General features: G+C 45.1%; 1 protein-coding gene across 1 annotated transcript in view; it reads left to right on the top strand.

Moving 5' to 3' along the window:
- The first annotated feature begins 7,374 nt into the window (after positions 1-7,374).
- The window catches only part of ETNK1 (ethanolamine kinase 1), a 37,651-nt gene continuing 32,889 nt past the window's right edge, over positions 7,375-12,136 (top strand). The window contains exon 1 of the mRNA XM_035126685.3: positions 7,375-8,925. Within this exon, the coding sequence (XP_034982576.1) occupies positions 8,725-8,925 (201 nt within the window). The 5' untranslated portion in view covers positions 7,375-8,724. The remainder of the gene's footprint in view (positions 8,926-12,136) is intronic.

Below are 12,136 nucleotides of genomic sequence, written 5' to 3'. Positions count from 1 at the left end.
CAATCTGGCCCACAGAGAGATCTCCAGGGGACTTGACCAACCCAGGCAGGTAAAACCTTGCCAACCCCTGGAATAAACGTTTGCTCAGGATGGGGGCAGCTGGAAAGTGGTAACTTATTTAGTTGTGAACTGTTGCGTATCCTGCAGAAACTGACAAGCAGGGGTACGGTATATTTCAGGGGAGCCAGAACCAACATTGTACTTGGGGTTCTGACACCAGATCCAAAAACTGGCTGTGGAAGTTTCTCGGGCAGAGGGAGATCTCCAGCAAGAACTTGAAGGATAGTATGAAACAACATGACCACAGGATTCTCCACTAGCTGCTGCTTCTGAACCAGTCTCAAGTGAGGCTCCATGTAAGAGTGTATTACAGTACAGTAGTCTCAATGCACAAGTCACATAGGTTTTCTACCACTTGGAATTTCAGCAATCTGGAATCATCTGGAACTGCTACCAATCAGTAATCTATGCTTCTACTTCTCAGGAAGAGAAAGAAAGGAACTTCTGCCCTTTGTCTTCTCCTTAAAGCAGGGGTTCCCAACAAAATTTTCTCGAGGACCCCTCATCGAGCTGCTATTGTGACAAGGACCCCCATTAATTCCTAATCCTAAATCTAATTTCTAATTCCTAATCTATTTTTTCCAGTAAGCTTAACACTGATCTTGGAAGGGTTAGGTTCAAGGGACGCCGACGATTTAGGTTCAATGGACACTGACAAGATCGGTTCGAGAGTCACTGACTTACTTGCTTGAACATCAAGTGCATAATCTTCCTCTTCATCTGTAGGCCTTTGTCGTTTTAATGAAACACTTTTTAACCAACGGTCCATTTTTAACTACGCGAACTGTAGCTTCAGCGAAAAACAACGCTTTGTTTACAAACACTACTGTTTTGCAAAGAGGCAGCATGCGCCAGGGAGGAGGGAGGGGAATGGAGAAGGCAGGGTACCTGTGCAGTAGCGCACAAATGAAGCCGACGCGCGCAAAGCATCTTGGGGAGGTGAGCGTTAGTAGAATGCACGCACTGCCTCTTTGCAAAACAGTAGTGTTTGTAAAGCGCCACCTACATAATGTCTGTGAAACTTCTCTTTGTCCCGTGGAATGTAACAGGGAGGGAGTGAGAAGAGGCCAGGAGCAGCTGGCCAGGTACTCAAATTTCTACCTCTGAACCCCTCCTTTCTGTGATGTATCAATGACATATTAGTGACATATTAGTGATGTATCTTTAGGGGTGTACCTTGGTGGTGGGATGCTAATAAAAAGGGAAGACCCCCTTTGTTCGGGGGTCTCCATCTTGCTTCACCTTGTTGCAGGTGGGGCCCTGTCGTGACGGTACTTTCTTTAATAAAGGCCAAGCCTACTGGCTGCTGTTTTGCTCTGATATTCTTGGCTAGAGTCTTGTTTTGTCCAAGGGAGCTCTCAGATTTTCCGTTAACACTGACAATAGCAAATGGTCAAAGGAATGCAGTGTGTGCCGGTGGATCTTTGTGTGCTCTCTCCAATGTTAAACATGACGCTGTTGACCTTTTGGCATTGAATAAAAATGCATATGCCTTTATATGGTTCTCATTCTAACCAAGGATAGTAGGTGGAGTGCTGAACTAGAAACAGTGGAGACCTAGGTTCAAATCTACACAGGCTCTGCATGACAGTAATTTTTATGTTCTTTTATAATTGTTTAAATTAGAGAATGATTGACTTGCTGTTTTTTAAATATTTAAATTTGGTATTGAATGCTTTAAAAAAAGGCAAGTTGCTTTGATTTCTTTGTTGTTGTAAGCAATAAATTAACAATGATAATACTGTATCATACTGTATCATGATTTGGGGCCAGTTCATATACTTTGCTCACAGCATTGTTCCTAAGGCCCCTGAAGGGAAAAATAAGGGCTGTCTTTCTCAATGACTCAGTACAGTGCAAAGAAAGCCCATCAACAGCACAACACCTTGCCCCCGTAACAACACATGCACAAACCACTCAAGGAAACAAGCATGTGCGCAGAAAGGTCAGTTTTCAAATGGATTTCTTACAGTGCAGTCCTACAATGTGCCAACTCAATACTTAAGTCCCACTCATTTCAGTGGGGCTTATTCCCAGGTTTAAGTGAATATAGAATTGCAAAGGCAATTCTCACATGATAGTTATATGGGCCTATATTATCTTCCGCTCTTCTCAACAAAATATGGCAGTTGTCTATCTCAGAATCTTGTATGTAGGTTTATTTTGATTCCACACGCTGGACCAGATGATCCACCAGTGCTCTTCATAAATTCTTACTTAAAACGTTTGTTAGCCAAAATCTCTGTAGTGATTTGATAGTCATACAAGGAACTCTTAACTGACCTGTCCCACGTAAGCCAAGCACTTCCTACTTGGCATGTTCTGCATCCTGCCAGGCCCTTCTTTGCACTGTCCCAAGCAGGTAGCAATCACAAGAGCTATATAGGAAGCCCCTGCTGTACATGTTCAGCACAAGATAGGCCATTAACGTTTTTCAGGCCTGAGTTACAATGATTTCTTTAGTTACAGGTAGGTAGCTGTGTTGGTCTGATGTGGTAAAAAAAAAAAAAAATCCAGTAGCACCTTAGAGACCAACTAAGTTTGTCATAGGTATGAGCTTCCGAGTGCATGCACACTTCTTCAGTGTATTCTTCAGTGTATCTGAAGAAGTGTGCATGCACATGAAAGCTCATACCTATGACAAACTTATTTAGTCTCTAAGGTGCTACTGGAAGGAAACGATTTCTTTGTGGGCCATGTAGAGTGCTATGACTGAGCATCTTGGAAATGCCTACTCATAGAATGGAGAACAAAAATAGCTATGAATGATCCCTGGGCAAGCGCCAAGCAGTGTGCCACATGGACGGCTGTTTACACATGAATGACTGAAGGAGAAAGATCTCTAAATAAAAAGTGTGCAGATCAGAGGAGAGTGCCTGCATGTTTTTGAATGTCACAACAGCCTACAAGAACTTAAAATTCATAGCAGGTTTCTGTTATTTCCATCGTAAACATCACTGGTGTTCAAACATTTCCTTTTTTATGGCAGCTTGCTTTTTTTTATTTCAAACACAGTTTATGCAAAAACATCTGATTGTTTAAAGTTTTCCCATTCACTATCAACACTCCAAAGCCATACTGCAGTTAACTTTGTAGTCAAGCCCAAGCATGTGCTAACTGAAAGAACCACACGACCTTTCCCTGTTTACCCCTGCCTTCACTTCCCCTTCCTTTTCTTAGAATCATAGAGTTGGAAGAGACCACAAGGGCCATCCAGTCCAACCCCCCCTGCCAAGCAGGAAACACCATCAAAGCATTCCTGACAGTCTCCAAAGAAGGAGACTCCACCACACTCCATGGCAGCAAATTCCACTGCCGAACAGCTCTTACTGTCAGGAAGTTCTTCCTAATGTTTAGGTGGAATCTGCTTTCCTTAGGTTTAATTTTAGATCGTGGCATCACCTTACCCCTTTACCTCCTTATTCTGCAGAACCGGCACTGTTACAGGTGCTGCATGATACTTGTTTTGCACTTGCAAGAAATTGATCTTCTAGTGTGGCAGCACCTGCACTTTGGAACTTCCTGCCAATTGACATCAGACAGACACCACCCCCACACCCTCATTGGCATTTGCATAGAACATTTTTGTTTAGGCAAGACTATCCAGACAAGTAGACGTTACGTGTGTTTAAATCTGTTTTTAGCTTACTGTTGATTATAATAATCTTCGTAATGTTTTTAAATACCTGTTTTTAGCTGTCTTTTATTAATAATTTCAGTGTTTCATTTTTGTAAACTGCTTAGAGGTTTTATGACAGTCAAGCAGTATATAACCTTGGTTAAATAAATAAATTGTAAGTAGTTTTGCTTTTGTCTGTGATGAATCTTCCACCATTAACCCCATCAGATGACTCCAGGTTCTAATAGAAAAACTTATATCTGTTTTCCCCACAGCATGCATGCATTTTTACAAATCTCTATCATGCAGCCTCAATAATTTTTTCCTAAACTAAAAAACTCCAACTGTAACCTTTCTTCACAGGAGAGTTGTGTCAGCCATCTGATCCCTGGCAATTTCTAGATACAAGAGAACATTGGAAGAAAAGTGGGCAAGATTTTCAGGGCAGCTCATACTCATCAAAAGCAAACTAGTTGTGGCATTAAGAACAATTTCTAGAATATACATCTGTAGAGCAGGAAAAGAAGCTGTAAAAATAAAACCAGGAGCAGCAAATGTACTAAATATAAAAAGCTTCAGGGTTTTTTTTAAAGTATTAAGGTGATGGTGAAAACTTGTTAAACCTCACGCATATATTTATCACATTTTAGCTTTTGAATTGTAACAAAATTGCAATGTGGTTTGCAGTGTAGAGTTTTAAAACCCACCACTGAAATAATGTTGAAAAATACAAGGCAGTGCTAGGACCCAAGAGCACGTTGAAATTAATAAAATTGGCACATAGCAACTCGGGCAGCCAAGCTGGTGCCAAACGTATTGCTCTGCTTTCCATTGAACCATTTTTTAAAAAAATCAAGACCCCTTGCTCCTTTTTCCTGCCCGGGGTAGGCCTGTCCTCTGCCTGCACCTCAGAGCCAGCCCATCACATGGGGCTTGGCCTTGGTGGTGGCCTCTCCTCGTCCTCACCTGTTTCCAGCAGCCACTAGGAGCTGCCCAAGGGAGGAGGCCACAGACAAGCACTGGCCATCCTCCTCCCTGATCTCTACAGTGGCACTGGCGGGGCAAATAGGGACATTCTGGGATCAATTCAGAAGCCAGGAGGGCTTTCGTAATTCTGGAACTGTTCCTGGAAAACAGGGCCACTTAGAGGGCATGCCATTGTCCGTTACGGAACATGCACACCATTTGTATGAAGCTTAAAGCACTTAAACACTTAGCTTTGGAGTGGTTCAAAGGCTCCCCTTCCTTGCTGATTGGGTGGCTTAAAGATGCTGGAGGCAGGGGCCCTGCTGAGGAAATTAGTAGGGGTCGCCTGCCCCCCAATGCCCCTGGTTCACTACAACACTGTATCTTAAAGGGTTTACTTGTTTTTGGATTATCTCTAATGTTGCTACACTACAAAAGGGTTTCATGTGCCAACCCCCTTTTTTGATCAGCCTTGCAGCTACATTATGTTTTCCTGTAACAACTCATGGCTACACATGTACGCAATACACATTAAAAAAACACCTTATTGCCTAACTCAAGAATGTGTCATCAAGCTAAAACACTGCATAAAGTTGATGATTATGATTTATTTATACCCTGCCTATATTGGGACGCGGGTGGCGCTGTGGGTTAAACCACAGAGCCTAGGGCTTGTCGATCAGAAGGTCAGTGGTTCGAATCCCCACGACGGGGTGAGCTCCCGTTGCTCGGTCCCAGCTCCAGCAGTTCAAAAGCACGTCAAAGTGCAAGTAGATAAATAGGTACCCCTCCAGCGGGAAGGTAAACGGCGTTTCCGTGTGCTGCTCTGGTTCGCCAGAAGTGGCTTTGTCATGCTGGCCACATGACCTGGAAGCTGTACACTGACTCCCGCAGCCAATAACGCAAGATGAGCGCCGCAACCCCAGAGTCGGTCATGACTGGACCTAATGGTTAGGGGTCACTTTACCTTTACCTTTTACCCCGCCCATCTGGCTGGGTTTCCCCAGCCACTCTGGGCGGCTTCCAACAAAATATTAAAATACAATGGTCTGTTAAACATTAAAAGCTTCTGTAAACAGGGCTGCCTTCAGATGTCTTCTAAAAGTCTGGTAGTTGTTGTTCCCTTTGACATCTGGTGGGAGGGCGTTCCACAGGGTGGGTGCCACTACCTAGAAGGCCCTCTGCCTGGTTCTCTGTAACTTTAGCTTCTTGCAGCGAGGGAACCGCCAGAAGGCCCTCGGCACTGGACCTCAGTGTCCGGGCAGAATGATGGGGGGTGCTTGGCAGTAAAACATTAAGAGCTTGGCAGTAAAGCATTAGCAGAAGGGTTAGGGGTACACATACGGTACATCAATAGAGGAAAGATGCTATGGAAGCAGACAATCATATAACATAAACAAAATGAAATGAAAGGAGCCAGCAATTACATAAGCCTGCAGTGATGCCATGCGCTGAGCTTGGCAGTAAACGCAGTTGCGTCAGGAGCTGTAATTTACCTTGCAACCATTAATAGCTGAACTATTAGTTGATGAGAGTTTGCCTGACCTGCGCTGCAGGGTTAATCTTTTGCATTTGAATGGCACATTTTTTTCCACTAGATAACCATCTCGCTTTCATTAATAATTTTCTCAGGTCCCTCTTTCTCTTCTTGGGATCAGTCATAAAGTAGAAAGTGAATAGTCTTTTGTAAATATGGAAGGCTTGATAGTTGTTGCAGAAGACATATCAAGAAGACTTATGTCTGGGACATAAGTGTATTTACTTGGAAGTAAGTTCTCTTTAAATGTCTGCTGCAAATTCCTGGTTAGATATGCTGAATGTCCTCCGAAGTTGGGGGGGGGGGGAGAAAGCTTTCATGTCAATATAGGGACAAGGTTCAAAATGATTCAGATAAAATGAACTCTGCATGAACATTGGACACACCCATCAATCCAGCCTTGAGCCCTTATAAAATGCATGTACAGGTTAATCTGGTCTGGGTCATGCCCCGAATTTCAGCTCCTGAAAGTTATTTGGAGATTCTGAGGTTGCATACATTCCTGTGTTATGTATGGAAAGGGATACAATTGCTCAATAAGCTCATTTCTCTCTTTTCACTCCAGTCCTAGAATCCTAGAAATCCATAGTTGGAAGGGATCACACAAGGGTCATGTAGCCTAACCCCCTGGAATGCAGGGATCTTTTTGCTCGACATGGGGCTCAAACCCACAGCCCTGAAATTAAAAGTCTCATGCTCTACCGACTGAGCTATCCAAAAACTGCAAGGGGATCGCTAAGTGATGGTCTTATTATTTTATCTGAAGCAGTTTTTTTTTTACTGATTCGCCACAAAAAGACAGCTGACAGCCTTGCAATGTTAAAGACAGGACACAAAGGGAAAAGGAGTTGTAGGGAGGAGGAGGTGCTGGGAGTTGGTAAACTCAGGCAACTCAGTCTTAGTTGTGGGGTTTTGGAATGACCCACTGGAAAAAGTATTTGGGTGGGAAAAGGAAGAGCTGAAAGTTGCTGGTCTCTCAGCTGAGGTCCTGTAGTTCTTTCTTGGTGGAATGGCTGCCATATTATGACAGTCATGAGAGGAGACTGATGAGTGCTGATCTTTCAGCTGAGCCAATGGAGAGGCTGCTGTGCAGTCCCATTTTCTCCTTTGCAGTCATAACCTTCTGTTATGATTAATGAAACTGATCAGGGCAACTCTGCCACAAATGAATAAGACGTAAGGAAGATTTACGTGTTGCATTCAATCCATTTATTTGTTTTAGAGCATTTGTACCCTGCTATTCAGCCTGAAAGCCTCCCAAGAGTGGCTTACACACACACACACACACACACACACACACACACACACACACACACACACACACAAGTCCCTACCCGCAGGCTTACAATCTTTTTAAAAAATAACACACAAGGAAAAAGGGACAGGGAGGGAAGAGGAAATATCAAACCTTGGACACCAATTTCTAAACAGTTGTTCCTGCAATGACCATCTGGCATAGTGGGCTTTTAGCAAAGTTGGTGGAATGAGCCCTTCTTGAGCTGTGCCCATAAATATTATTCACATAACATTCAAGTATATGCAATCATTGGAACGACAGTTATTCACATGTTCAAGTGTAAAGCCTGTGCATACCAGTTGAGCTGCAATGTTCTCATGTGCGGTAATTTTCCACAGCAGGAGTACGATCTGTAAACGCTGCGGCTGCGAACACCATAGCTGAGCTGTGCAAATCTACAAAGGGATCTTCCTACGTCACACTCAATGAGCGTCTAATCTGTGTACACAAATGTCTGAGCGTCAGACATGCCCCCCCCCCGCCTAGTCCCTTTGCTAGGGGTGTTGCTAGGTCCTTAAAGGACTTGGAGGAGCACGGTCCCTTCCAACTCTGTAATTCTGTCATTTTTGGCAAAAAAAAAGAAAAGAAAAGAAAAGGGAGTAATCGGAGAGAAAACCTGTCTGAGAAAAATGCACGCATATCTTGGACCATATAACTGAATGGGAGGGAGGTTTGGGTGCGGGGGTGGGTGGGAAGAGAAGGGCGGAGGCGCGAGCATTCCATTGACAGCGAAGGCGCGAGCCTTCCATTGACAGGGGACCGCCCCCCGCGCGCTAGAGGAGCAGCCCCGCCCACACCAGTCTCTCCCAGCATGCCCCGCGGCGAGAGAACCTCGGCGGAGAAGTCTGCGAAGTGTGTCTGTGTGTGTGTGTGTTCGCGTGAAAACGAAGAAGAGCATTGTGGGGGAGAAAAGCGAGGGCGGGGCCTACAATAAAACCTGCATCTATAAATAGGCTGGTGGGGTGGGGAGGGCGGAGCTTCCTCTTCCCAATCCGAGGAAACGGGGAAAGGGGAGTGGAGAAGGAGAGCGAGAGGAGAAAGAAAGGTGAGCCAGCCAATCGCGGGCCGCCTCTTTGGCTGCCTCCTTTGCCTCCCTCCGCCAGTTGGTCTCGCGCCGCTCAGTTGCCGGCTGCTCCCGCTCGCGTGACGACGGCGACGACGCTGCTGCCGCCGCTCCTCCTCGCCCTGCTACCGAGGCTCCCCAGCCGCCTGCGCTCGCCGACCGCCACCGCCACCGCCGCCTCCATGGCCAACTACATCCACGTGCCGCCGGGCTCGCCCGAGGTGCCCAAGCTGGACGTTGTCGTGAGCGAGAGGGACCCCGCTTCGGGGGCGGGAGGCGGTGGCGGAGAAGGAGGAGGAGGCGGGCCCGGCTACCGCCGCGGGGCCCTCCGTCTCCTCAGCCAACTGAGGCCCGCTTGGAAGCCCGAGGAGGTGACGCTGAAGGTAACCGCTGAGGCGAAGCGGCGGAGGGTGGGTGTGAGGGGGGGGAGAGAGAGAGAAGCAGGAGGAGGCAGGTTGTGGGGAGGGGGAGAGATGGCGGGCAGCCATTGTGGCGAGGCGAGGCGAGGGAGGAGTAGGAGCGGCGGCGGCGGCGGCTCTGTCTCTCTTTCTCTCTCTCTCCTCAGCGCTACCCTCTTGAGGGGGAGATTGAGAGAGGAGGAGGAGGAGAGAGAGAGCGGCTTGGGCAGCCTTGGCTTCCATTCCGCTCGCGCAGCCCGGAGGAGGAGGAGCAGCAGCAGGCAGGTTGGGCGTGCGAGCTGTGCCTGTGCGGTTCTAACTCGTACGGACTACACGGAGGCGCGCGCTCACACACGCACTTTTCTGTGCAAGGCGTACGAGTCGGAACCCGAGCCGTGTTCTAATTATAGAGTTCGGGGTGGGGGTGGGGTGCGTGCTCGTATGGCGTGATACGCCTGTTTGTGAGAGGAGAGGGCGCTTATAGTCTAGTAACAGCTCAGATGATACACGATGGAGAGGGGTGTGTGTGACATGCCTGTGTGTAATGTATGTATGTGATACATGTGTGTGTGCGCGTGTTACACGCATATTAAATACAAGTGTGTGTATTATGCTTGCATGTAATATATATGTGCATACATGATATGCCTGGGTTTAATACATGTGTGTGTGTAATACACTTGTGTGTAATACATATATGTGTTTATGTGACATGGCAGTATGTAATATACGTGTGTGTGTGTGAGAGAGAGAGAAGACCTGTAGGTATGTTTGAGCTTTTATTCCAGCAATGTAGCTCAAAGGATGCAGAATAGTGATACACATGTGATACACGTTCGTATCTGAGCTTGTACTCTAGTAATATAGCCTGAAGGATATAGGGCAGGGAGTTTTGTGTGTGTGTGTGTGTGTGTTGGTGAGCTTGTATTCTTGTAGCATAGCCTGAAGTCTTGTGTACTTGTGGGTGTGTATACCATGCATATATACCGTAGAAAGGGAGAATAAGCTTTCCCTGCTCACCTTTCCTTTAAAGAAACCTCACCTCTTGCTTCTCTTTCCACAGGGCTCATCTCTTCTCTCTTTTGCTTCCCCCCTCCCAACCCTGTTTCCTGAGGTTATGATTCCTTTAAAATGGGATCCACCCTGAACTGATTTGCGCAAAAATTACGCATAAAACATGCTAGTTTGCAGGAAGGGGGAAATGGAACAAGAGAGATGCAGGGGTGGGGGGGTAGGGTTGGGATGGGTTCCTTAGTACAAGTTGCTCTTCCCAAAATTGCCATGCAGGCTTTTGCTCTGTATAGCTTGAGAGACAAAGGGGTTGCCATGTAGCAAGCACACAACATCCATACAAATCTCAATTGAGGAAGTTAGCATTCTTTTCTCTCCTTGTCTTTCCAGAAAAACCATCAGAAAAAACTTGAATTTCTCTGTCAAGTTTTAGCCCAAAGGAATGCTGGGAGGACAATATGTTCCTCCACCCTTTCCCCAATGTGCTTTTTTTGTAGAGGGATTTAAGCATTACAATAATAAAGCAGCAGGAGTTCAGTGAATACTATTCTGTCTTTTCTTTCAGAGAGCATATTGTAGTTACAGTATTCACCTTTTCCCTAAACAACATTGTCCCTGTCAAATCTTTCTCACTCTACTGAATAATTAAGCATGGGGCAGCTTTAGGCTATCACTTTCACCTCAAGGAAAGGTGTTAATGAACTGTTGCATTGATGCAGCACATAGGAAATAAAGGCTAGATCCTAAACATGAAGGAGAGCATGAATAAAGTGGCATAAGCTTGCATACAACTAAGTTACACTAAGACCCACTGAAATTAATGAACCTAAGTTAGTCCCTTCCTTTCAATGGGTTTTCTCCATGTATATAGATATACCGTAACCCCTTGTCTTCCTTTCTTGTCTGTCTCTCTTTCAAGCCTTTTTAGGGGCAACTTCACCCTTCTAACCATTTTCTGCTTAAAAATGGGTGTTTACCCAATCTCAAAGAGGTTTTGCATTGTAGTAATAAACTTACCGGTAGCCTGTTAAGTTGATAAATTGAAATATGTGTTAAATAGCTTTATTTTGCACTTTGTGGTGTATAGTTGCATTGTTTTAAAGTTTGGGAGGGGAAGGGGTACAAACAGAATATTGCTGATATAAAACATTATACAAATATACCTTCTGTTGGATAGCCAGAAAACTTTTTGGAGTTCCTTACTGCAAGAGATTTGTAGAGAAATTTGTAGTAATAGCTTTTTAAAAATCTGCCATGAATCTCTTGGATCAGGTAGGTTATAGACAAACAGATCTGACAGTATGGAGGGTCTTGGATCCTTAGTTGGTATTAATATTGGGACAGTTTGTGGTCTTCATAAAAGTTGCTTTGTAGCTGTTATTTAAAAATTTCAACATTTGACTGGATTATCTTCCTGACATGGGTGTTGCAGAGTTTATTCGGCTTTTTGAGTATTCACATTTAATGTGGTTTAAATGTTTTTTATTGGAATGCTTATGAAAATACAAAATAGCATGTACTGCTCAAAAGTTAAGTTGCTGAGACTTGTTTACACTAAAATTTAGCAACTCAAAGAACTCCATGACTTGCTGATGACAACTAATCTATTAAATTTAAATTAATCTATTAATCTAAAACCTTTTATTTTGGGATTTCACTTCTTTTACACTTAGCCTATCAGGGTCACTCCAGTCTGATGTCACTACAGGCACACACGCCCTATTACACATAAGTGACTTGTGCACAATCGCATATATGCATGGTGCCGGGAAATACATAAATAAATACTGTAGGTAGATTCAAACCAGGAAATAGCAGGAGAGAGCTGGAAAATCCTTGTTGTTTGCAAGGAGACCTTTCCTGGCCTCTGAAGAGGACTTCAGTGAGGGCAGAGGAAGCCCAAGAGAGACCAAAGAGACTTTGTTCAGGCTGTTCTGCTTCCCCACCAGGGAACTGATTTGTAGGGCAGCACAGCAGCAGCCTCCCGCCAGCCCCAGAGCTTCAACTCTTGTTGAAGAGGGAGATGTGTGGAGAGAAAGCTGGAGAGCAGGAGAAAGGGGCATTTAGAGGCTTTTTAGAGGGTGCTGTTACTTACATGGTATTTGTTTATGTGCACGGGGACCCCGGAACATAACCCCCGCATAAGGGGGGGACGACGCCTGTACTAAAGCCTTTTAGCTTGGGA

This window comes from Zootoca vivipara, chromosome 9 (assembly GCF_965207765.1).
Source record: "Zootoca vivipara chromosome 9, rZooViv2.hap1.1, whole genome shotgun sequence".
Classification (NCBI taxonomy): domain Eukaryota; kingdom Metazoa; phylum Chordata; class Lepidosauria; order Squamata; family Lacertidae; genus Zootoca; species Zootoca vivipara.
The sequence above is the reverse complement of the archived record's forward strand: the minus strand, read 5'-3'. Positions and strand labels throughout refer to the sequence as shown.